Source organism: Capsicum annuum, chromosome 7, assembly GCF_002878395.1.
Source record: "Capsicum annuum cultivar UCD-10X-F1 chromosome 7, UCD10Xv1.1, whole genome shotgun sequence".
Taxonomy (NCBI): Eukaryota; Viridiplantae; Streptophyta; class Magnoliopsida; order Solanales; family Solanaceae; genus Capsicum; species Capsicum annuum.
In genome coordinates, this window is record NC_061117.1 from 121,601,498 (window position 1) to 121,628,697 (window position 27,200).

The 27,200-nt window shown below is 35.8% G+C and overlaps 1 protein-coding gene across 2 annotated transcripts; it reads right to left on the reverse strand.

Moving 5' to 3' along the window:
* Positions 1-1,428: 1,428 nt before the first annotated feature.
* Positions 1,429-26,533, reverse strand: LOC107878030 (F-box/kelch-repeat protein At1g16250). Of its 2 annotated transcripts, none has more exons than XM_016724897.2 (3): positions 26,267-26,533; positions 23,669-24,244; positions 1,429-2,269 (listed from the first exon to the last, which is right to left on the reverse strand). In XM_016724897.2, the coding sequence occupies exons 1-3, from the start codon at positions 26,317-26,319 to the stop codon at positions 1,699-1,701; spliced, it is 1,200 nt and encodes a 399-aa protein (XP_016580383.1). In that variant the 5' UTR covers positions 26,320-26,533; the 3' UTR covers positions 1,429-1,698. The 2 variants fall into 2 exon arrangements, with proteins under 2 accessions (XP_016580383.1, XP_016580382.1); XM_016724896.2 differs by having other exon boundaries at positions 23,669-24,247.
* Positions 26,534-27,200: the final 667 nt, after the last annotated feature.

The following is a 27,200-nucleotide window of genomic DNA, read 5'->3' on the forward strand; positions in this document are numbered from 1 at the left end:
ATGGAAAAGAAAATAAAAACATTTAAGAATTAAAATTTTATATTTTTAAAGAAAAGTACGCATGGCAACAAAAAATTCCTACCACTTTTTAAGGTAAGAATTTTAGAATTTTTGTATATAAAATTTAAGTTTAATTGTATTATTTTGATATCTATTTTATCGTATTATTTTGTTGTAGTTTACAGGTGCTACATAAATGTTGGTCGGCTTTGAATAATTTTAATAGGTAAAGGTTAGGTTTAATTGTGTTATTTTAAAATCTTTGCTTTGAATTTTTTTATTTTTTTTGTGCAAAGGTTAGGTTTAGTCGTATTATTTTGATATCTCTATTATCATATTATTTTATTAGAGTTTATAGGTATTAAATGACTGTTGGACGGCCTTGAGAAAATTTTATGTAAAGGTTAGATTTAATTGTATTGTTTTATTGTCTCTATCATCGTAATGTATTGTTGCAGTTTACACGTGGTAGATTTTTTTGATAAAGATTAGATTTAATTAAATAAATTTTTCAACTTTACATATTCATGTTAAATTTAATTATTGTATTCATCTTTATAATTTAAACACATATCCTATTTAGTTTGATGTTTGAACTCATTAAAATGCGCGAGGCGCGTATAACTATACTAGTAATAATAAAATGAGCAAATCGCTGGAGGTCCAACGTTTTGTCCGTTTTTGAAAATCAAGTGTCTCATTTGGTATTTTTTTCTCAAAAAAATATCCTTTTAAGGTCCGGACTCGTACAATGAAAATGTTGTGGTTCCTCTTCGCCATGAATGTTATCGTCCATGCACAATCAGATGATTATAAATTTGTACATGGACTTATGGTCCAACAAGTGAGATACATCATCTATCTGTATAAATTTGGTAGATGACAAGGCAAATTGGATCAACCGTAGATAGAAACTATTATAGCATTCTTTGATGTCATAATCTACATTCATGAAGATTGTACAGAACTTGAAAATGTGATAAAAAGTGTACATCTTCCTCGACTTTCTTATAGTGTGTATATCCGCTAAATTTATTGTTGCAGAAGGCCAAGAAATCGAGCTCCTGGCCTATCATTACTTTATTGAACATTGAAAGTATGCAAGTCATTTCCTGGAAATCTTCTAGTTTTGTAGCATCTATTCTTTTAACTATTGCATCGTGCATCATCTTTTTTTAACCAACAGGCAAGACCTGTTGCCCTTTTCTACTCAGCAAACCTCGGAGAAATTAGAGTTTGATTCAGATTTTAGAAAAATTAAGTGTCAAATGCATGAAAGCAAGATGCACATTGAGGTCGGTGAAGTATTAAATTAAAGCCAAGCATATTAAGTACCAAGAGTAAAATTCAAGAAAGTGTGTTGATGTAATTCATAACAGAAGCAGCTCAGTAAATTGAATTTGGAAGAGATGAGAGGAAAAAGCAGCATTGGAATGGAACTTTTTCTATAACTGACGCTGTTGGAATAATCTTCCCTGGAACTGTCAATTGTTGCAAAATTTGACTCTATTCCAGCAGCTTTTCCTTAATGTTTTAGACCCAATTTACTCACCCTATTCAGCATTTAATTGCACGAATGATAATCCAATTGGAAATACCTTTCGTAGTCGACCATTACAGCAAGGTAGCAATGTAATTGTCATTGTTACATCACAATTAAAAGAAATGGCATCAGCACATAGGAAACAGAACCTTAAATCACAAAGATCTTGTTTCCATTGACGCACAACCTATTATGGAGCCAAATGCAGGCTCACACATTGGTCTGATCTCCCTCCACTGTAAAGGTAAACTCAGTGGGTTGCACACCCTAACTGTGCGCAGCTTCACAATGTTAAACATCCCGGTCCCGGCTTCCTCCCATCGCAGAACTCTTCCTCCCAAAACATAAATTTCATTTCTCAGTGCAACAAATCCATAATCAAAGACCTCTAGAGGCCGGGGATGGTCAGGTAGAATCACAGGAGGTACCAAACCTCTATGATGCCACTCCCTGTCATCCACATCCCTAGTTTCAATGGAACTCCCACCCCAATCAACAACAGTGCATATATGACCACCATCAAGCACCTGAATTCCCAAATGCAAAGCCCTTGAAAACGGCCAAATATCATCTACACGCAGCCATGTTTCATCAGATGGATCAAAAACAATAGATGTCTCCTGCTCTAGTAGCCCAACAAGGTCCGTTAGAACATAGAATTTACCATCGTATGGTAGGCCTACACAATCCGTCTGGGGACTTGGCAGGGGTGGTAGGTCTTCCCACCTGCAGAAATTTAAACTATTAAGAAAAAACGGTATAGGATAGAATATAAACTTTCTGCTATCTTAGGATACTGTCAAATGAAATATCCAACCATCCTTTTGCTTCAAAAGGAAAAGGAATAGAAGTTAGAAGCAAAAAGGAAACTTTTCCAAGATAACAGGAAGAGACACGGATTTCTAAAAACTACGACCCCTATGGCAAATGTAGTCAAAGCATCAGTAGTTTATTTAGACTTCTACTAATTAATGTTTGGAATATCGGAAGAAAGTGTCTCATTCGAACAAAAGCACCAGTTTTTGTTTCAGTTCGACTATATTAGAAGGTTATTATATTTCATACCATCAAATGCAGCTAAGAATATACAAGTATTGATCAATGGGAGTGCAATATGGTATTTGGTTAATTGGGAAGCAAGTATCATTGGATACTACTTTCTTATTAATCATGAGGAACTTCAGAGATATGTATATCATTAATGCGTGTCTCATTACAAAAAAATACTCTCGATAAATAATCTTCAGTGTCTTATTTTGGAGCTGTATATATATGTTACAACCATCATTATAAAAGCGGAAAGACTTAATCTGAAAAGCAGATAGAACGAAATGGCTATGTAAAGTTAAATAATTGTCTTTCAATTGATCGCTTTATCTATAATATTTATGTACAAAAATATTGTAGGTGAATATTTTAATAAATACAATGAGATATTCTTTCTCGCAATACCACTATCATTAAAATATTTAACTTAAAACATTAAATTCTAGAGATACTACAGGATGATGACACTTAATATTTGCACGTGGATCAGTAGATTAGTATTTATAAACTGTTTACCAAAAAAAGTATTTATAAACTGATCAATTAATCTTTTTATGTACAATATATTGTGCTAATGAATCCCAAAAGAAAGAAGTTAATCTAATAACTTCGGTGATTGGAAGCAAAGTTAGAAACATAATAAGACATTTTAGGACTTACGTTGGTCTAGATTCCTTTCCTTTACTAAATTGGATAAGAAGGATCAACATCCGTCAACTTCATGAACTCTTTTAATTTAATTTCTGCTTTTTAACTCTTTAACATCTAAGTTGCTGGGACTCTCCAAAAATGTTGTCGCACCTGTGTCGGATTCCTCAAAAATACACTATTTTTGAAGGAACCGACTCACACCCATTGACATTTTTGAAGAGCCCGAGCAACAACAACAACAACAACAACAACAAACCCAGTGTATTCCCACTTAGTGGGGTCTGGGGGGGGTAAGATGTACGCAGTCCATACCTCTACCTCTGATGAAGTAGAAAGGCTGTTTCCGAAAGAGCCCGAGCACATAACTTAATATATTCTTTAATACTCCCTCTATTCCAGCTTATGAGTTTGTAGTATTATAAAACAACATCAATGACAATATACCAATATAATCCCACAAGTGGGGTCGGGCAAAAGTAGGACCAGTGGTGAATCTAGATTTTAAAGTTGTGGGTGCTCAACTGACATAAACGTAATGTTGTTACTGGCGAAAGACCATAAGTGCATTATCTAAAACTTGACAATGAGAAATTATTATTCTAATTAGAATCATTCTCATATTATTTTAAAACACTGATGAATTTCATTATTTGTGGTTGTGCCAATTTTACATTTTACATACAGCAGATAACTATATATAGATTTATCACTACATATCTCAATTTCTATGTAGTTTATGAATGTTATATAGGATATGGCGCAATTTTAGCTTACCGCAGACATGACTCGAGATAGGAGGATGTGTAGTTCGCAAAAATTTCCAATTTCTTAAATGTCAATTTGAAAATGAAAACCCTAATGAAATCTAATAAAAGCTCCTTAATAGAAGCGCCACATAGTACTCCCTCTGTCCAAGTTTACGGGTCCAATTTTGCTTTGGCACACTCCTTAAGAAATAATAAATAACGTGGCAATTATCACACATATTATTATTTATTCCATCCTCATATAAGTGGTATTTTTAGCTTGGACACTCTCCTTAAAAAACTAATCGTACCTAGAATATAAAAGTATTTTATCAAGTGTTTTTACTGACTTATCCTCAATAAACACCTTGAAAAAGATACTATTTACTGGTTTCCTGGTTATGAAAAACTCCCTTCATTTAAAAAGAGTAAAATTAGAAGAACAAAATTAATGTATTCTTGATTATCTAAAACACCACTTACTTAGGAACAAAATGGGAAAAGGTTAAAGTACCAGTTATTTAGAAACGAAGGAAGCATAAGTTGGGAAACAAATTGGAAACAAGTAGTGCTTAATAATAAGGATAAACTAGGTATAAAATGATAAATTGTTCATTGGCTTTCCAAACGGAACAAGTAAAATAGGACATCTATTTTCAATAAAGTGGACAAATAAACATGGACGGAGAAAGTACTAAATCTCAACCTAAAACAACATCCTAAATCAACAAAAACAAATATGTTTGCAACTTACCTCAAGATAAACTGTTTTGGTTGAAAATTATAACCGATTGTTCATTTTGGATGGTACGTTCTGCATTAATTTGCCACTATGATTAAGGAAAGGAAAAAACGGAAAGTGAATGAAAAAAATGCCTGCATGGATAAGAAAGAATGTCAACAAAAAGAGGAAGAATCAACCGGGATGTATCTATTAATGGTTGTGTTGATGCGGAGAATCGAACACCTGATCTTTCGCTTCAATACTCCCCAAAAAAAACAAAATCCAGACCACTGCACCCACCAGTCATTTGTTTCTCTGGGTGCTCACACATTACTTTATACAAATCTCTCAACTATTCTTGAGCACCCATCCCACTAAACGTGAGTACGCCCCTAAGCCGGATGTGCACAGACCTTACCCTACCTTTGTGGTTGTGGGGAGTAGGGTAGAGAAGTGGTTTCCAATAAGCTCTCGGCTCAAAAGACAGGAAAACAAAGCATGTTTATAAGAAAAATATGACAGTTGATATTCAGCTCAAAAGTCTATATTTCAAGTGCATTATCGCCTCATATCTTGACTATAGTTGTGTGGTTTATGTAATAAGGAGTCGTTTTGAGTTCATTATGAGTTTTATGTATGTGGAAATGTGTTGGATGAAGAAGTGAAGCAAAAGAAGTGAATTCATTATGACTATACATAAAGAAGTGAAGCAAAGGGAAGGCGAACTCCCATCATAAGCCACTGATGATGAACATGGGAAATAAAATTGGACTTAAAAAAAGTCTATGTTGGAACTTGAAAGATGTTAAAAAAAGTCTATCTTGGAACTTGAAAGATGTTGCACTTGGAAGAATCACAATTTGTCCTTGTATCAATTATGGAAAATATACACCAAAGAATGCAAGTATCGGAAAGATTTTATTTAGTCTATTATGTGCCTCGTATAAATTTGATAAAGGAACAAAGTAGTATGACTTTGCATCAGAATGGTTATTTGGCTGAAGTAGAAGTTCATTCCTTGCACTAAACTGAGTGCTATAGGTAACCGACCCGTGAACTTAGCGAGAAAATCGAAAGCTTAACATAATTGGAATTGAGGCAGAGTTGTCCATGGAGACTTATACAAGATACAACAACAACAACATACCCAGTGTATTCCCACAAAGTGGGGGTCTGAGGAGGATAGAGTGTAGGTATTCCATACCACTACCTTAGATGAAATAGAGAGGTTGTTTTCGATAGACCCCAACTCAGGACAAATAACAGTTATTAGGGGCTTCAAGTTATTATATTATTTTAGGGGCTTCATATTGGTAACTATGAAACATGAGGCACATAATTTTGGAGGCAAGTACACATAAAGAAACAAAGCAAGGGGAATTCGACTTAGAATTTTATTTTCTTCACTTTTTTTCACTTGTTCGTTATGAATTCTAAGATATGGTCTTAAACAACATTATGAGTAGTTGGATTCATTATCTAGGGTTTTGATGGAACCTTTTGTAGGATAAATTCTTGTAATGTCCTTGTATGATCTAGCCCTTTTGAATTTCTCTATTTGTTCAACTACATGCTTATTTCAGTTGATTGAATGACCATCGATTGGTTTTGCCTATTTATTATGTACTGCTTGAGAAATAATGCAAATTTAGGTTATTGTTGAACAATGTCACTCCTAACGTATATGAGAAATCAGTACTGCAAGTTTAAAAGTGGGTTTAGAGATGAAAAAAAACTTTGACGTGGTTATAGTGCGCGATGAGAAATTCCTAGCTAGAGTAGTTTGAGAGAATATGTCTAGTAAATTCTTGTTGATAGCTCGACAGAGATTTGAGGCAATTAGAGTGCTCACGGTCCGTAGAGAATAAATTGGCATGGAAGTCAAATTAATTAAGTATTTAATTATATTTTAAGTAGCTTTATTTATAATTCTAGAACAAATTTATGTTTTATAATTCCATAAGGATTAGGGTTAGCTATAGTTATTACTCCCTCCGTTCCAAAATAATTGAATTATTGAAACATGGCACACATCTTAAGAAAAAAGACAGAGACATAAATTAATCATGTTTTTCCATTTTTGCCCTTTTCAAACTCCAAAACATTAGTAATGATCATTGGAACTCATCTTTGAAAATTTAGTTCATGAAGGGTAAAATTGAAAAAAAATTCCAACATCTATCTTGAAAAATGAACAATTCAATTATTTTGAATACTAAAAAATACTCCAATAATTCAATTATTTTGGAACGGAGGGAGTAATTCAGAATAGGATTTTACTACTTTCATAAGAAAATAGACTTTCTAGGATAGGGTTTTATGTTTTACTTTCATAAGAAATAGACTTTCTAGAATAAGGTGTTACGCTTCCTACTTTCATAAGGACTAGATGATTGTTGTAATATGACTCCTATTTAATCAATAAGTAGTATTTCAATATAATGCAAGAGATCAGAGTTCTTTCTTTCATTGAATTATAATGTTTCGGTCTCCTTTTAACGAACTAAAGAGATCAAAGTTCTCTCTTCTATTGAACTCTGGTTTCAATCTCCCTTTAACGAGCTGAATTTATATGTCGCCCTGTGAATTGATCCTTCCCAATAGATCCTAACACAATAATTGGGGAAATAATAACTCTAGACCTCCTTAATCTTGTTCCTAGCTTCATCCTCTTTAGTTAATAATCTTATTGCTTCATACTATGCTTCACACTAAGTATGTTATAGTAGTTTAAAATATAAATCTTAAATCTTTATACTTCATAAAATTGTTCGAACTTATTTTCTTATTGATATAGAATAATCAAAACTAAACCTTAGTTCTTTGTGGAATTTGACTCTTAAATATTGGGTTTTATTTTGCGAAAACTGTTTATCCTTTTACAACGAGTTTTGGACGTGATCAAATTTTGGACCAATTTCTCAAAATCAAATTTGACTAAAACGAGAAACTAAGACAGGTCAGAATGAAAAATAACGGCAACAATGTAATATTATAAAACATGTCCTAACATTTGTATGCATTTATAATAGAACCTCTCATTAAATGTATAAAAAGTTTAAAGTTAAATTATATTCAACTATAGAAAGATGCTAATCTTCTCAGAACAAACACTAAAGGAAATAGCATGAAACATAAAGACATTTATATTTAATAAAATTATTACTCATTGATATGGGTCACACATGCAAAGCATGTGGCCCGAGACAAGTTTTTCTTTTAAATTTGAAAGTGATTTTCATTTCATAAATATTGTATATGTTGTATATGCCTTTTAAAAGCTTTTTAAAGGTTGTTGTTACTTAAAAGCTTAATTTGGAACTACTATTTTCTCTTAAGAATAGGGTCTGCATTTGACGATGTTTGAAATATTTAAGACTGGCTTTTGAACCATGTGTTCTTCAACATGCCATGAGATTTCCTATGCTATTAAAAGATGCCATTAAAGATAAAATGAGTAAGTTTAAACTTTAATTGTTTTAGTGGTAATTGGCTTGAGCTTTGGGGTGCTCCCTTTCAAGGTCTCAAGTTAAATACCCACTGGGCGCAAACAATTTCTGAGGGCCATCAGACTGAGTGAAACCCTGAATTACCCGTGGTGCACTTGCGGGAAACTCTTTGCCGAGGGCCTGTGCACCCCCGGGATTAGTCGAGGCTCGAAGAGTCTCGGACACCCGATGCAAGTCAAACAATATATATATATATATATATATATATAAATATGTTATTCTTTTTTTTAATAAATTAATAAGAAAATTGCGTCACCTAAATAAATTCTCAGGAAATTGCAATCATCTATAAATCCGAATGTTAAATTCTTTAGTGAATTACACAAATGAGATAATTCACAAGCAAGTGGTTCCATCACATCATCTCCAAAAAGGGACCATAAACAATGATCCTCACCCTATGAAACAGGTGTGAGTAAGAAACTAATCCATCACATAGGCACCCCAAAGTGGTTTAAGATGGACAAATTCTCTAGCATTTAAATGAATGGATGGGTAAAAATGCTAGTCCAAGAGGCTTAAATTCAGATAGGTGGTTGGACCATAGGAAAGAGACTACATGGATAGGGAAAATGACAAGCGACATCAACAACATTGGCATGAGACGGATAAAATAGGAACTAAAATCATTGTGAAACCAAGACATAAGGACAGGGGCGGATTTAGGGGGTTACGTGGGGGTCCTGGAACCCAATAACTTTTGTGCTGATCTTGTATTTATATTGAGAAATCTAGTAAATATATAAAAATTATAAGTTGGGAACCCATAATGAAGGATACTATTGGCCTAGCGGCGAAGAAGGTGCCTTCTAAAGCATTGTTACCCTCTTGGTCGTGGGTTCTAACCCCATTAGTCACTTTATTTTGAATTTTTTTTTTTTTTGCTCAAGGAACCCACAAACTTAAAATCCTAGATCCGCTTCTGCATAAGGATAAAGTTGCAGAGTGAAGAGACTCGGTGATAGCCAGATAAAATTACTTCGTTAGGACCAATTTGGAGAAAGGACATAACTTAACTATTGATGCTTATAGATGAGAAAAGTAAAACTCTATTCCAGGATGATTTCAATAACTAGGTCCAAGAAAGCCCAAATGACCAACAAATCTTTATAGGAAGATAGTTGAATAGTGGTGGTTGATATAATGACAGTTTTGACCAAGTGCATAGGGGTTCCTTTAGTTGTTTAAGGAATGAAGAAGGAGATACCAGTGTCCAGAAAAGTGGGCAAAGCGAAGGACCTGTGCTTCAATGGCATGAAGCGAGAGAGGTGAGCAGATGAAGACACTTCAACCCTTGAAGCGCGAAGCAAGCAGAAGCACTCACTTTTAAAAAAAAGTTTTAAGAGGGTCAATTAAAAGAAAAATATATATGACATTCAGAACCTCGATATTTCGCGACATTCAAAACTTAACTAGGGTTTTCAGCTCTGCTAAGGAAATTTCTTTCTTTCTTATCTTTCCTTCTTGGTCTTCTTTTTTCTTTAGCCTCTCCATCGACATTCAGTACCTTGATATGCGCTTTTTTAGAATATGGTAGGAGGAGTAGTATATAGAATCCTACTTGGAAAAGGATTGTAATGTAGTGTCTTACACACAATTCAATAATATTTTTCTCTTTATTTCTCAGACGTTTCAATGGCCTGCTAGGGTTCTTTTTCTTCTAATTTTTTCTACACTGTTCTTTCTTCTGTTTACTTCATCGGTTCATCCACATTTTCTACTTTAATACTTCTTTCTTCTTCTATGTGTCGCTGAATTTTTTCTTGACTGTGACTAAAATATGTGCTGACTGTCTTTGAGAATCGTAACAATGTTTAAAATGTCTGTCTTGGCATGGAGATATGGACACAGAGCTAGTGAGACCAATAGGACCGCGTTACAGGTGTGTACTATAACGAAACATTTAAAGGACAATTTTTCGCCACAAACATCTTGTTGGTGGAGATAGCAATGTCACTGGCTGTACAAATGCTGAGATTGTGAGGGAAGAAATAAAAAAAATATTTTGAGCGAAATCGTCAAATTTCACATAAATCAAATGTGGAAAATCTTGATGATGATGATTAAGTGGAAGAAGGTGAAGGTGTTGATTTGTCGCTTCTTGCATAATCACAAAAAGGGGAAAGATGCAACGGTCTCTTCAAGTTGTGGATCAGCCAGTAGGGAAAGGTCATTTAGATTGCTAATTCTCGCAGAAGACAGGATATAGGACATGGAAAAGCGGTAAAAAAAGTTTGCCTCAGCCAAGAATTTTTTGAGGGATCATGCAGTTGCAGCTTTTTCACAGTGTGTGTGTGTGTGTGATGCAGGGCTCTCATTCAATTGTGTCACTTATACCAACACTTTTGGAGTTCTCATTGAGGTTGTAGGACAATGCAGGAATTAAACTCCCCACTTATAATGAAGTTAGAGGTCCTTATCTAACTAAAGCAGAAGAAAAAAAAAATTGTGGAGAATCATCGTTTAGAATAGAACAAATTTGGATATTCCAATATGATGGTTATATGGACAACAAAAATTGAAAAAATGATCATCAATGTGTTGATGAATTATCCAAAAGGAAGCTTATTTCTTGAACCCATCGATTTGAGCGAGTCATCTAGTGATTCCATCAAAATGTTCTAATTGCAGAACACTACAGAGAAGATTGGAGCAAAGAATGTTGTTCAAGCAGTTACAAACAATGCAAGAGAAAATATTAAAGCCGATGGTATGCTGAAGGGAGTGTTCCTGCAATTTATTGGACTCTATGTGAAGCTCATTGAATAAATTTGATGTTCGGAGACATTTTCAAGGAAACACCGTTCTCTACAGTTTTCATTCATTCAGGCAATTAGTGTGGATATCTTAAATTGTTCAAAGGCCTTTGTTATTGAATATTTTAAGGGCTTGATTCTATGAATTTTCCATTTTTATGTGATTTGACCATTTTACCCTTCCTTGTGGTTGCTACGTGATTTTTCGGGGGTGTGGGGATGATTGGCAGGGTTCCTAATGCGTTTCGGAACGATTTATGCGAGTTAGTAGTTTTTAGAGCTTTAAAAGGCCTTATAGTTGATTTCGGTCAGTTCTGTGTGTCAGATAGCAAAACAAACTGCGTTAGTAAATCCGAAACGTCGATTTTGGGTTGATAGCGTGGTTGGTGTGATTTTATGCTTTTAGATTTTATTTCGACCCTCGGTTTAGGAAATAGTGAAATGAGGTCTCGAGGATCAATTTTGTGAAAACGATTTTTTTTCGAAAATCTGATATCGCCATTGAGTCTGCAACGTCGAATTTAGTCTAGTAGCATATCTCGGAATTCCAAACAAATCCTGAAGGTCCCATCGGAAACTTGGAAAAACTTTTAAGTTGTTGGTGCAACATCAGCTGATGCAATCGCTTAAGTGACCTGGTCGCTTAAGTGAAGGCCAGCTGATATGGCCTAGTCGCTTAAGCGACGACCTGGTTGCTTAAGCGATCATGACTGAGTTCCCATATAAAAATCAGTTTTTCCCGAATTTTCTTCCATTTTTGAGGTTTTGAGATTCGGGTTTTAGAGGTTTTGGGCGATTTCTTCAATTTTCAAGCTTCGGTAAGCTCCAACTCACTATTTTAATTATTTTACTTCAATTCTCTTCATCTAAAACCTGTTAATTCGTGATTTCAAAAGTGAAATTTGAGGATTTTGGCCTGGAAGGCCTAAAAATGGGGTTTCTTCAATACTAACCTCGTTTTCATTTGGGTTTTCTCCTATGGCTTCCTTTGGGTAAGGTATTTATGAACTAAAATTTTGGTTTTACCCTTTCTTTTTTGAGAACCCGTTGTGAGGGTCCGTTTTGACCCCAATTTGAAAATACGCAATATGGGTAACGTTGACTTTCTTTTGACACATAGATTCTATATTTGTATGTTTTAGTTGATTCTGAGGCAATTCCAGAGGGGAAAAGCTCTGTGTGAAGGATTTTTGGCTTGAATTTCGTGAGGTTATGGCTTAACTTTTTTCAAACTAGGTTGGCTAGTCAATATTTATATAAAAGCATGTTATGGGTAATAATCATGGGAATATTGTTATTACTGTTGTGTGCCTAAGTGGGGGCTTATGTTATTGGTAATCTGAGATAATAATTGTTATGTGCAGCCCGTGTGGGGGTCTTATCTGATATTGTTGGCCTTATGTATGTTTTTGGTTGCTTTCTTCGTGATAAAAAAAGTCGAAGTTGGGATTAATGTGATAATAATGACGTTTCACTTGCAAATTTCACCCTAATGAGACATGGCTTATATTGAATCATGGATGGTTGACTTATTGAGTGGATTTTTAGCTTACATGCGTGTATAGTAAATGGATTTGAGATCTTCATATTGGTTTGGTTGCGAGTATTACATTCTCAAATCATACATACATTCATCAGATATTGCTACTATGGTGGAAATACTGATTTTTGACAGAAATGAGACATTTTTACAAAACCCTTTGTCGTAGTCCATGAGTCGGAGAGGAGATATGGATATTGGGATTGAGTATTGAGATAGTATATGTGTTGCGAACCCTCCATAGGTCCTAGCTGGAAGCACTGATGCTCGGTAGATGTATACGGAGGTTATGCGATAACCTCAATCATAGCACATCATCCTTATTGAATTTCATTCGTTTATGCATCTTCAGTGTTGTGTTTCTGTATTTTATCCGATGCATGTTATTCTGTTATTTTTTCGTACCTATTTCCTGCTTATGTGTTATATTTAGAACTATTAGTGGAGACGGTGTGAGCTACCATTTGGGACATTTTCTGCTTGCAGGTTGCGTTCTTATAGCGTGTATTTATATACCTTATTTTCTACTTTACTCAGTCGACTTATGATGCCTACTGAGGCTGCATTTGTTTTTTTTAAGATTCAAACATTTGAATCTGAATGCACATCTGAATGATTAAGATGTCTCCAAACCTGAAAACTGAATGATTAAGACCGTTTGTTTTTCAACATCTGAATGTACAAAAAAAAATTATTTGTATATATAATAAAATAAAAAATATAATTTAAATAAAAATTAACTATATATTAGAAAAGTACGTAATTTAATACAACAAAATTATTGTTTGATTGAGAAAAAATATATATGTTTGTTAGTGATAGTGGAGATGGTTTATAATGGCGATTGCGGTGACAATGATTGATGTTAGTGATTAATAATGTTGGTGGTGATAATTGTGATGGTTGGTATTGTAGTGACTGTTATGATGGTGACGATTGATGGTGGTTGTGATGTGACGTTGCTTGATGTTAGTAGTTTGAGGTGTGGATTGTGTTGGCTGAAATATGAATACATCATGGATGACTATGTATTGGTGCTAGTTGGAGATGTTGTTTGTTGTGATGGTGGAGATGGTTGTTAGTAGAAATAAATTGTAGTGATGGTAGTAGTTAAAGTGGTAGTAGAGGTGGTGTTACTAGTGACAATGGTGGTCGTGGCCGAAGAATGTGTGGAGGTTGTGATGTATTAGTGGTAGTTAGTGCTGCTGTGGTGGTGCTAGTTGTGATAGATGAGTTGGTCGGTAGTTGGGATTGGCCAGTAGTGGTTGATGATGTTGGTGCTGTTGACGGTAGTGGTGGCGGTGAATATAATTAGAATACTAGAGGTAGTAGGTGTTGTATTGGTTGACAATAATGGTTGGTAGCGATATTTGTTGTCGATGGTGGTTGTGATGGTGTAGGTGGTGGGTGCTGGTTGACAGTGGTGGCGGTGGCAGAGGTGGTTAGTGGTGGTGACTGCTGATTATGAATAGAGTAGTGAATATAATCCAACACCAGAATATCTCTTCAGACCTATTAAGACTTGGTTCTATATCTGAATGATTAAGACTTATTCAGACCTATTAAGAGCTAAAATCTTAATTAAAAACAAATGCACTTAATGGTTTGAAGTCTGAACCATTCACATTTAGACCTCCATTAAGTGCAAACAAATAAGGCCTGAGTAGAAGTGGACCGTACTCATTCCTACGCCCTTTCGATGCAGAGTGCACCGGGCGGCAGCTGAGTTCGAGCGGTGGTTGATACATTCGAGGTAGAGGCTGCTCTATGCTTTCGGAGTTAGACTTCCGACCTCATCCTATCCAGTTTATGTCTTATCTTTGTATTCAGAGACAAGCACACACTTGTAGTGTCTTGTTGGACTTTCAGTTATATTTTTCCGACTTCGAGTTGTATGTAGATTGTTCTTATATTGTGACAACAGGTTTGGAATGGCTTGAGGCTTTTATTGTTATTCAGACTTCTGCTATTACTATGCTTGAATAGTTGGACTTCATTCTAGAAGGCTCGCCTTTGAATTTGTGTTATAGTTTTCTTTCACATGTCAATTTAGGTGATCGACTTACTTATCAAGGCTTAGCCGCGATAAGTGTCATCATGATCTGAGTTTTGGGTCGTGACAAATATAATAAGGAGATTCACAAAACAAAACCTTGGAGAAACCTGGCAAGACTAGATTTGTAACTGCTCTCTTGACTTTGCATAATATACACATGTAAAAGGCCAATTTGAGAAGCTTGCTTATTCTAGAAGAATGGAACAACACCTCGGGAAGGTAGAGAGGCTATTTCAGAAAGACCCTCGGCTCAAGTGTAGCAAATCCAAATACAACGAAGAGTAACGCAGTGAAGATAATATGTCAACACTTCAACAACAACAACAACAACAACAACAACAAACCCAGTATATTCCCATATCGTGGGGTCTTGGGAGGGTAGAGTGTACGCAGTCCATACCACTACCTCTAAAGAAGTAGAGAGGCTGTTTCCGATAGACCCCCGGCTCAAGCCAAAATCTATTATAAAAACAATAACCAGCCACAAAATTGTGTGATAATGAGAACATGATAAACGACAACAAAGACAGATATCTATGGCTTACCCCTACGCTATCATACTACGACTAGTGCACGACAACGCTCCTACCCGACTAACTTTCTACTCTAATGCGCGTCCTCCACAAGAACGGAACACTAGTAAATTTACAAAATAAGTAATGGGGAATGGGGAAGGAGTTGCACGCATAATTATTTTTTATTCCTTTTGGAACAATGTTGTTCAAGTGCCATTTAGTGACGAGCGTAGATATGTAAAGATATTTTAAATCACTGATAAAAGGTGGTAGAATAAACTTCATTGACCTTTGCATGCAGCTGAGAATATTTTGACCCATCACTCTTTTATGATAATTGTGAGAAGGATTTACTAGATAAAAATGTGTGGAAGGAATCCTATGATTGTGTTAATAAGTTGATCGCCAATGAAAATTGTGGAAGATACAATAACAGATGCAGATCAGTACTTACAGGAATGCTGATGGACTTTTTGGATTAACGAGGCTATTAGACAAAGAAAGAAGAGGTCACTGGTTGAGCCAATGCTTCTATGTTTCTTTATAACTTTTAAGTTTTAAGTTATTTCTTTATACTTTAAATTTTAAATATTTGTTCTACACTTTGTGGGAATACACTGGGTATGTTGTTGTTGTTGTTGTAAATCAATAAGTCATATTTCAACAAAAAGCAAGAAATATGAGTTCTTTTTTCCATTGAACTCTAAGGTTTCAGCCTCACTTTAACGGGGTGAGGAGATCGGAGTTCTCTCTTCCATTGAACTCTGAGGTTTCAGCCTCCCTTTAACAAGTTGAATTTATATATCGCCTTGTGTTTCGATCCTTCCCTAAAGATCCTAACACAATTGGCGACGAGATCAATTCCAAATTCTAGGGAGAATGTGCGATTATAGAAACCCTAATGGACTCTAAAATTGCATCAATGAAACGCCTCGACGAAAGAATTGTCCAAGACATCCATGAACGATTGTCTAGCTTGGGAATTAGCTCCACAAAACCAGCAAGCAACCTACAAAGTAGCGCCTCGACGACTAGCCGCTCAACAACTGCTGCTACCAAAGGCAATACACTGCCTATTCAACTGACCGATCAGAATCATCCAACAAATGGTAATTCCTGTTCGACCGTACCAAGGTATGCAAAGATGGATTTTCTACTTATAACGGCACCAACAACATATTAATTTGCGCGCATCATTGTGAACAACTTTTTGGAATGGTTAGACTTCCCACGCTAGGAGAAGCACAATTATGGTATTATCAGCATATGAGCAAATTAGTCACACCCCAGCAAATTGGTATAATTAAAAGTTATCAAAGTTAGTTTCAAGATAAGTTGGCTAGGACTAGAATTGGATGATTCAGTTGACACTATTTCAGAAGTTCGGGATGATTGCCGTGAAATTCGAGCTTAAGGACAAGCTCTTTCAACATGAGGGGTGTAATGTTGCGGATGCGTGGAACTCAATCAACTAAGTACTAAATTATATTTTCAGTAGCTTTCTTTATTATTCTAGAATAGGATTTAAGTGTCCTAGTTTCATAAGGATTAGGATTAGGGTTTATGTTTCCTACTTTCATATGGAGTAGACTTTCTAGAATATGGTTTTATGTTTCCTACTTTCATAAGAATTAAACTGATGTAGTATGACTCCTGTTTCAAGAGGTTTTTAAAGAATAAATCAATAAGCATTTCAGCAAAAAGCAAGAGATAGGTGTTCTCTCTTCCATTGAACTCTAAGGTTTCAGCCTCCCTTTAACGAGTTGAATTTATATATCGCCCTATGATTCGATCCTTCACTAGAAACCCTAACATATGTACCAAGCTTGTTATAGATGTATTAATACGAGGACCAATGAGGGACTTGGTGAAGATACTGGTATGAAAATTGGTAACTACACAGGACGCCTGGGCAACCTCGATTGAAAAGGAACAAATTGAAAAGTTGGTTGGAAATGGGTCATCTGGAAATCAAGAGAAGAGTAGATCTTCAATAAGAAAGTCGCCGAAAAACTGGTCGGAACAAACACAGGCACCGGTGGTGACGATCTCCTAGGCAGCGCATAGGAGGTCGATATACAACGGCATTGGTTGGAGTTTGATCGCAAGGAGACATTGGACCTCTTGGTGGTGTTGGTTTCATAACACTAATGAAAAGTGAAACTACATAAATCAGATCTGAGGAGTCACGGGAAAGACGCACAAAACTACACAAATCAGATAAAAAGAGTCACCGAACAGACGCATGATGCTGCGCAAATCATATATGAGAAAGTAGTTACCGGAAAGATGTACGGTGCTTCTCAAATCAAATATGAGAAAGTAGTCACCGTAAAGATGCATGGTGCTATACAAATTAGATATGAGAAAGTCACCGGAAAGACGCAAATTAGATATGATAAATAGTTACTAGAAAGATGCACGGTGCTACGCAAATCAGATTTGAGAAAGTAGTCACCAGAAAGATGCATGGTGCTACCCAAAATAGATATGAGAAGCCACCTAAAGAAACACGGTGGCGCAACTTTTGCTAACATGATCATTGGTCAGATAAGCGGCATATAAGGGTAATAGCCGCCCCCGGCAGCGAAAGCTTTTTTGATCTCTACCAAAATCGTAGATGTTTTGATACCATGTGAGAGATAGAAGAATATTATTTGAATGTAGTATCTGCATCGTTACACTGAGACCTTATTTATAAACACTACATTCCAATCCTTTCCCGAGTAGGACACTACATTACAATCCTTTTACAAATAAGATTCTAAATACTATTCAAGTTCCTACTCCTATTCTAACACTAACTTCCATAGAGCTCCAACAAGTGTAAGCATATCTGATATTGAAGGGCATAGACCAGTTTATACCAAAAGGGTTAGGAACATGTTCCGAAAGTGTGCTGCAAAAGGGCATTGAAGCATAAGCTGGTTGATGTTTTCTGCTGTTGACTAACATGTAACACCTATGGACCAATTGGAATCTTCTTTCTCATAAGATTGTCTTGAGTGAGGCATATTTCTTTAAGGCTGTCCAATTAAAAAAAGAGAGTTTAGTCTTCCATAAGAATTTATAGGGCCATAGATCCATCATCGTCTTACTGGAGCTCATGTGTTCATTCCTGCCGACTGTTTATAAACCTTTACTGTTGAAGCCCCATTTTACCTTAGCAGTTATCACTGCTCTGAATGTCAATGTTGCAGTTCTCTAAGCTTTGAGCAGACTCAATAACTCTTCAAATTTCGATCTTGCAAATTTCTTATTAGGTTCAGCTTCAGATTCCCAGAGTTGCCATCCCTGTGCTGGGGCAATAGAATGACTAGGCTGTCTGGCAATGTTAAATATATTTGAGAAGGCTTCTTTCAAAGTGTAGTCTTCTGTCCATTTGTCTAGCCAGAATCTGATACGGTTCCATTCCCTACGTCAAAATGATTTTGTTTGAAAAAAATCACTCCAAAAGGTATTAATGGCTTTCCATAATCCAGTTTTGCAGGGAAATGTTGATTGTTCTGTAAACCATTGAGCACTGTTTCCATGCTTAGCCACAATTACCTCTTTCCACAGACCAAAATCCTCTTGAATGAACCTCCTATGCCACTTCATAAGCATACACTTGCTATGAATAGCAAGATCTCTTATGCCAGAGCCACCAAGATGTTTAGGAAGAGTGACTTTTGGCAACTTCACAAGGAGTAATTTGTGAGATTCACTGTTGCCTTCCCATAAAAAGTCTCTCCTGATTTTATCTAAAACGCTTCAAGACTTTGTCAAGGATTGGGAAGAGAGAAATGAAATATGTCGGGATGCAATCCAAATAATGTTTTTGGAGAAGGGTACTGCTTTTGCCAATGGTTCCAACTTTAAAAACCCTCCGGCCACTATCTCTGTTTGGATTTCTCAAGCATGCAGCTAAGACCCTTCATAGCAAGGATGAAAAGAAATGGAGAGAGGATCCCCCTGTATGATCCCTCTCGTGGGAGAAAAGAATCCCCCTGAACCACTATTAATAACGATGGAATATTTCATGTATTTTTTGTGTAAAGAAGAAGCATAGCAGAAATACAACAGTTGGTAGATTTCCTAGGATCTATGTAATTTTGGAAATAGCTTGTAACCTTTTGGAGGTAGCCAGTATATCCTTAGTATATCCTTACTGCTGAAGAATACAACTTTACCCTTTGTCAAAAAAGGGATGGAATATTTCACAGTAGACATGTTGTATCTTATCCACCTATCCATTTTCTCTGAACCCCATCTTTCTGAGAATTGAGATTAATGCCCAGTTTATTTTGTCAAAGGCTTTTTTAAAATCAAGCTTAAAAAGGAGACCACTTCCCTGTTCTGTTGCTTCCAGTCCAGAATTTCATTAGCAATGAGTGTAGCGTCTCTGATTTGCTTGCTTTTAATAAAGGCATTTTGATATCCTGAAACCAATGTTCCAATTACCTTTTGAGTCTTTCAACCAGCACCTTAGCTGTGATTTAGCTACCAATGAGACCAATGGGTCTGGTGTCAGCGACATAGCTTCTTTTCTTTTTGGTATGAGGGCAATGAAAGATGCAGTAAAAGACCTTACCGTGAGACAATTGTGATAGAAATGATTGAGAGCTCCAAGTACGTCATTCTTAATTGTATCCAGTTCTAATGATAAAAGACTATTGTAAATCCATCATGTCAAGGGCGATGCTGGAATCATTTATCACACAAGACCCCAAAGGCGCCTCCATTTCATCCCCGCACCAATATGATGTGTGACATCATCATCAATCTCCCTATTACTTAAGATTAAAAAACTCAAGATACTTGAATCCTTCTCTCTTGGGGATGGACCGTGTATCCGGTTTCACTTGCATGTTAGCCTCATGTGTTGCATTATTGAACCTTTCTTTGATAACATGTTTTGTATAATTGAACTTGCACTATAAATATTTTGTTTTAGTCCTACTCAATCTGAACCCTTAAAAATTTCTGGGTTGTCTCTGAACCTCCAACCTAGCATTAACTTTGTTGCGAGTCTCATCAATTAGTACTATGGTATTTGCAAATAACATACACCATGCCATCTCACATTGAATATTCCGCATCAATTCATCCAACGCCAAGACAAATAGAAATGGCCTAAGAGTTAATCTCTAGTGTGACCCCATCTCAAGTGAGAAGTGCTTCGAGTCTCCTACCACTATTTTAGCCGGGTCTTGGCTCAATCTTACATGTCCTTTGTGGCTCTAATGTATGCCACAGGTGCACTTTAAGCCTCCCAGAATCTCCGTAGGACCTCCCTTGAGACTTTTCCATATGCATTTTCCACGTCAATATACAATATATGTAAGTCCCTCTTCCTCTCACTATACTTCTCCACTAGTCTCCTCACAATATATATGGCTTTTGTAGTCGATCGCCTCGACATAAATCCGAGCTGGTTCTCAAAAATGGACACACCCCTCCTCACTCTCATCTCCACAACTCTCTTCCAAACTTTCTTAGTGTGACTAGGCAGATTGATACCCCTATGACAGTAGTTTTGACTATGTTTTTGTACAACAGGATCATCGTACTCCATTTCCACTCTTCGGTCATTTTGTCGTCTTAAAAATGGTATTAAACAGCCCAATCAGCCATTCCTGACCTGCCCTGCCTGTGTTCTTACCCAAAATATCATTCTTCCCTTGTTCATCCTACGAGTAGCACCCATATCCTTCTAAACCTTTATACACCTACCGTATCCAAGATCACGACGTCTCTCGAGTGCTCCAAATCACCTAGCACAATGTCCTTGTCCCCCTCTTTGTTCAACGGAACAGAGATCCTATTGAAGTGAAATGTTTTACTTGGTTAGTTGCTAGAGGGGAGTTTCTTACACATGAAAACCTTCAAAAGGGGGAGTCAACACTTGTAGTAGGTGTGTGCTATGTCAGAAGCATTTTGAAGATGTGAATCACCTATTTCTTTACTGCGAATTCACTTCTCGAGCTTCTTCTTTAGTATTATGGGGGTCACTTGGACAATGTCATTAACACTGTTAGAATATGAGTAGGAATAGGAATAGCATATAAAATCCTACTTGGAAAAGGTTATAATGTAGTGTCCTATTAGGAAAAGGATTGGAATGTATTGTTTATAAATAGAGCCTCAATGTAATAATGTAGTTACAACAATTCAATAATATTTTTTTCTTATATTTCTCACATGGTATCAGAGCTTCCACAATCTTGGAAAAGAATCAAAGAGCTTCCGCTGCCGGCGGGCGGCTATAATCCATATATGCCGCTGGCCAATGATTATGTTAGCAAAAGCTGGGTCACTGACTCACTGTGTATCTTTCTAGTGACTATTTTCTCATATCTTTGCGTAGCACCATGCATCTGTCCGGTGACTACTTTTTCATATCTATTTTTCTTAGCACCGTACTTCTTTTCGGTGACTATTTTCTCATATTTGATTTGCGTAGCACTGTCTCATATCTGAGTTGCATAGCACCATGCATCTTACTGGTGACTCCTCAGATTTAATTTACATAGTTTCGTACGTCTTTTCTGTGACTCCTCAGATTTTTTTCAGTAGGGTCGTGCCATCATTCCGACCCTGCCCATATAATTTCTCTTTTCCAGTAGGATCGTGCCGTCATTCCGACCCTACTCATATAATTTCTATTTCTCAATAGGGTCGTGCCATTATTCCGACCCTACACATATTTCTCTTTTTCAGTAGGGTCGTGTCATCATTCAGACCCTACCCATATACTTTTTTTTCCCCTCAGATTGTAGTCACTTTTCAGCCATCAAATCTAATAATCAGGCGTGTAAGCATGTTTCGGTTAAGTTTCTGGTGACTTTCATGTTCAAGATCTACTCGTCTCTTGATTTCGAGATGACCCGTATATTTTATATCAGTTTTCAGCAATTTTCCAGCGACACATCGACTTTTCGGCAATATTTACTACTTTTCGGATCATTTTTTCAGTTTGTTCCATTTCAATTGAGGTCTCCCACACGTCCAAAGCAGTCCTTATCAGTTTTCTTGCAGATATCTTCACCAAGTCCCTCACCGATTCTCATATTAGTTACATCCATAACAAGCTTGGTACATATGTCTTCTATGCACCAGCTTGAGAGGGAGTGTTACAATATGAGTAGGAATAGGAATAGCATATAAAATCCTACTTGGAAAAGGATTATAATGTAGCGTCCTATTAGGAAAAGGATTGGAATGTATTGTTTATAAATAGAGCCTCAATGTAATAATGTAGTTACAACAACAACAACAACAACAACAAACCCAGTGTATTCCCACTTAGTGGGGTCTGGGGGGGTAAGATGTACGCAGTCCATACCTCTACCTCTGATGAAGTAGAAAAGCTGTTTCCGAAAGACCCCCGACTCAAGGCACAAGATATCACACAAACACATAGTAAAGCACAGAAGCAGATGACATAACATAAATACGGCACCCATAAGGAATATAAAACAGAGGAAAGCAGAGGAAAGCACACAGATTCGTAATAAGCATGGAACACTGAATACGGAATCCTAACGGGAATAAAAAATAAAAAAAACCCCACCAAGTAATTCCCTACCCTAGCGACCCAATCTGGCCCTACTCTTCTGCCGTAATTCGCGTCTTCCAGACCTTCCTATCTAGGGTCATGTAGTTACAACAATTCAATAATATTTTTCTCTTATATTTCTCACAAACACCAAGGGAGTTAATGTAAGGCTGTAACCTGAGGGATCCGGCAAGGCCAAAAGGAAAACTTGCAACTCCATTCCTTGAGTTATATGGTGGATTATATGGAAAGCAAGGAAAGGTAGAATTTTTGAGAGCATATTGCAATCTGTAATTAGTATTAAAGAGATGTGTATCTTTGCTTTATTTTAATCTGTTTACATTCAATTTAAAAAAAAAAAAGAAATATCTTTTCTTTATTTTTGGTGCAGCATGGTATTGCAAATGACATTGATGTCATGGTTGACTTTTTGGGCTCACTACACCTTTCGTAGGGTAACACCGTTATAATTACTTCACAGCACTAACTTATTGCTGATTTCAATAGATACCACCTTTAACAATCAAAACACTAATATATGGTGAAAATGAAACTGAAATGAAAAACTAAGTTAGGCAACAATGCAGAAACAAGTGAAGAAGATAAAGTAGTCTAGTTCACAAATCAATTTCTGTATACTTCGCAGTTCCATTTTGAGATATAATATTCCTTGGTTGGAGACACAGAATTCAGCTCAAGACTTAAAGGATAGACTTTCAACAGCTCTATCAACACAAACAGGTATTCTACTTGGAAGACGCACGCATCCAAACAAACATTCACATGGCATTCCCATACTCCGTGTATTCTGCTATATTTGATTTACCTAGTCGCTAAAATAATTCTACAATCTCGACAACAATTGAGTAATTTCTGGTCCAAATAATAGCATGATAAACTACTTAAATACCTTTATCCAAGGTTAATTCTGTATTCAAAAAACCATATTTCCTTTTAAAATGCATAAGGGAATGCTTGATCTAGTTCATTAGATGTTGAAGTAGAAGTAAGACAAATAACCATGAGTTTCTAAAAGCATACTTGTCTGTCAGTGGATTATAAACTTCAGCAAGAGCAAGCCCTTCAATCAATGATGTGTTGCGCCCTCCAGCTACATAAACCTTACCAGAGACAACACTGCAGGCGAAGTGAGAACGCGGTGTTCTCATACTTGCAACTTTTCTCCACTCTTTTCTGAAAGGGTCAAATTGGAAAACTTCATTTGTCGTCACGGCTCCTTGATGGGGAAATACTGGATCACGTGTTCCATATGTGCCGCCAATCAGAAGAAATTTATTCAAGACACAGACACATGAGAAACCAAGGTGCTCTTGGTCAGGGTGGCTCGTGGGTATTCTAGGCAGAGGGTGCCACCTATCAGCTTCAGGATCATAAGCAACCCATTGATTCTTAGATTCTCCGGCCAGAACAAACAACCAGTTTTCAGACCATCCTTCTCTAGCTTTGTAATTGGAATATTCTGCACTGCGGAATAGCTTCCTCCATCCTCTACATACTGTTTCAAGAGTACCATGATATCCATGTGATATCTTTGCTAGACATCTCAATGCCAAATCATCTGGTAGTCCAGGTATCAGCGGTTGATCAATTGTCCCCCTGCTGAAAATTTACCTCATAAATGACCCAGGGTATGACATAGAGGTGAATGAAATAGAATACCAACGCAGAGGTCAGGATATGGAATGTGACATCAGAACAAGAGATTTCAGTGGTTTCTTCTTTATGAAGGAATAACTTTTGAGCTTAGGAACCCATAACAAGGGGGGTGCAATTTGAGGAAAAAGCACGGCAATGAAGTACTCAGAGGCGAACCCAGGATTTGAAGAGTGCGAGTGCACCTTTATCATAACATAAGGCAAAAGTGGGTTGTAGCTAAAGCCTAATAGCTTATGGGCTTATATATTATAAATATTAAATAATAAATATATAGTATATATTATATATATTAATATATATATATATATATATATATATTAATTAAAAGAGTATATTAAAAATTTTGGTTTATTTCGGTTTAAGCCGAAAATCGAATGACGTCAATCTAAAAATAGAAAACCAAATCGAAATACTGAATTTATAAAAAAAAAAAATCAAAACCGAACCGAAAAATCAAAAAATTGAAATAATTCAGTTCGGTTTTGTATTTTGGATTTCCGGTATTTATGCCCACCCCTACTTCTAAATTCTAGTTTCCACTTTCCAGGGAGCAGAGGCGAAGCCAGAATTTAAGGTTTGGGGTTTCTGAATATTTATACAGGACAGCGATGACTTCAAACAAATATTATAATTGGTAAATTACGAAATGAGTAACAATACTCAATATATATATATATATATATATATATATTTTGCTTTTTCTGGTAAATTTTATGTTTTTATTTTCAAAACATAATTCTTCTTTTTGATAATCTACATATGTAGCAGGGAGAGAAAAACATATATTGCAAATAATTTCTTTTTACTTTTTAAATTGTTAAACTTCTGTTTTCTCCTATAGGATAAAATTCACTTTTAGAAAAAAGATAGAAGAAAGAGGATTTTCCTAATGTAGAATTAAAATTTCTATACCCAAAAAATGTTTACACGCATCTGGGTTCAAACCCACGAACAAGAGGATAGTTAGACTTTCCGCTCTCTGTTTTGCCACTGCGCCACATGATCTCATTTGGCATGGGAGTAGTCCTGTATTTTTCAAATACAAATACATGTCTGCCTGGCTGGTGGCAATTAAATGTAAATGAAAAAAAAAATGGCATCCATCAGGAATCAAACCCACGACATTGAGAGCCAAAGGATGCTAGCATTCAAATTCCGAACCAGTGCACCAAGACATGTTTGGTTTTAAGGGTGCACAATTAAGTGTATTAACACTTTAGTAGGATATCTATACCGGGTGCAAGTGCACCCTTGCGGAACCACGTGGGTCCGCCTCTGGAAGTACTGCAGTCCAAAGTACTATAGATAGCATTTTTTTCATGAAATTGAAATAAAAGTGAACAATGAAGATACTGAAAAGTACACACACAAAAGAAGAAGAGAAAGATAGAAAGATGGTTTATACCGAAAACAACCTCGGGGATTCGAGCTACTTCAAGCCAAGAATTTATCTTGAATAAGCAATTCTTAATTTTTGCTATATACAATCTTTGATTTCTTTGCTATGATCTCTACTGTTTCGCAAAAACATACATTTCAAGCAAACCCCAGTTCATGTATCTCAATGTCCTCAAAACAAATCCCACATTTTCCATACAAGAGAGACTCCAAAACTTAAATTAAAACTCAGCTATGTTGCTCGAATCTTCCAAAATGTCAAACAGGTGCATGTCTGGATTCTAACAAAGGTAGTGTATATTTGGAGAATCCGTGCCCCCAGATTAAAAAAACACCCATTTTTTTCTATATCATGCACCAAGAAAACACAACATAAAAACACACCACAATAAAATGTCAATCCATCAATCAAATGAATTTCAGATATCCCTTTCTTTGACCTAGATGTAAAACCATTTTAATAATCTTTGCAAGAGTATCCTTTTACAATGAAAATCAAGATTGCAGGGAAAAATCAAAGATAAAAGAATAAGTACCAAGTGATGAAAATGGAAATTTGCTTACATTAATGAGAGGCAATTTAATTGGTCCAAAGGGTTGTTGATGTGGTGCTGCATCCAACCAAAACTCAGTCCAGCAAGAAGGCCGATTTTGTTGGCGATTATTATAGGAATCTAAAGAGGGCTTATTATTATTTGACTGGGTTTATCCATGTTATACTTACTGACACCATTTCCCGACAATAATAAACCAAACGTACTAACCTCAACTTGTGACATTTTACAAAGCCGGCTCCTACAACTTCTACTCAAATTTGATCTAAAACTATAATTTTCAAATATATTTTAAAGGCATAGTATTTTTATAGTAGTTTGTTTGCCAAAAATTCTAAAATCGCCTTATTTCTAAAGTATTTATTTCAAAAAAAAAAAAAAAATTGATGAGAAATAGTTTGTGTTTGGCTAATAATATTAAAAGCACTCTTGAGTAGCAATTAGTGTTTGATCAGATTTTTTAAAGTTGTTTTTAATTGTATTTTTTAAAAAGGTGTTTTCCAAATAAGCACTTTTAGAAAAAAATTATTTTTTTAGATTTTGAAAATAATTTCTGATATTTTCTAGAAGCAATTATTTTTTCTCAAAAATTTGATCAAATAAATAAGCATTTTTGTTTAAAAAAAAATTATCAAACAGGCTATTAATCTTTAATGTGTCATTTAAAATAACTAGTTTAACCGCAAGTGTTTCGCATGTATAACGTTTGATTATTTAAAATTAAATAATTTTATTTATTCTGAAGATTTTTAATGATGTATAAAAAGTTCAAATCATTTTTCAAAGATCCTTCATAAATAATGTAAACATAAACATATATTTTATTATCAGAAGTTTTAAGTGATTAATGGATCATAACTTTTGTGTTTGTCATGTAGCACATCTTTCCCTTGCTGGCAGAGACTAAGAGAGACACATCAATTTGAAAAATTTTGTAGTACAAT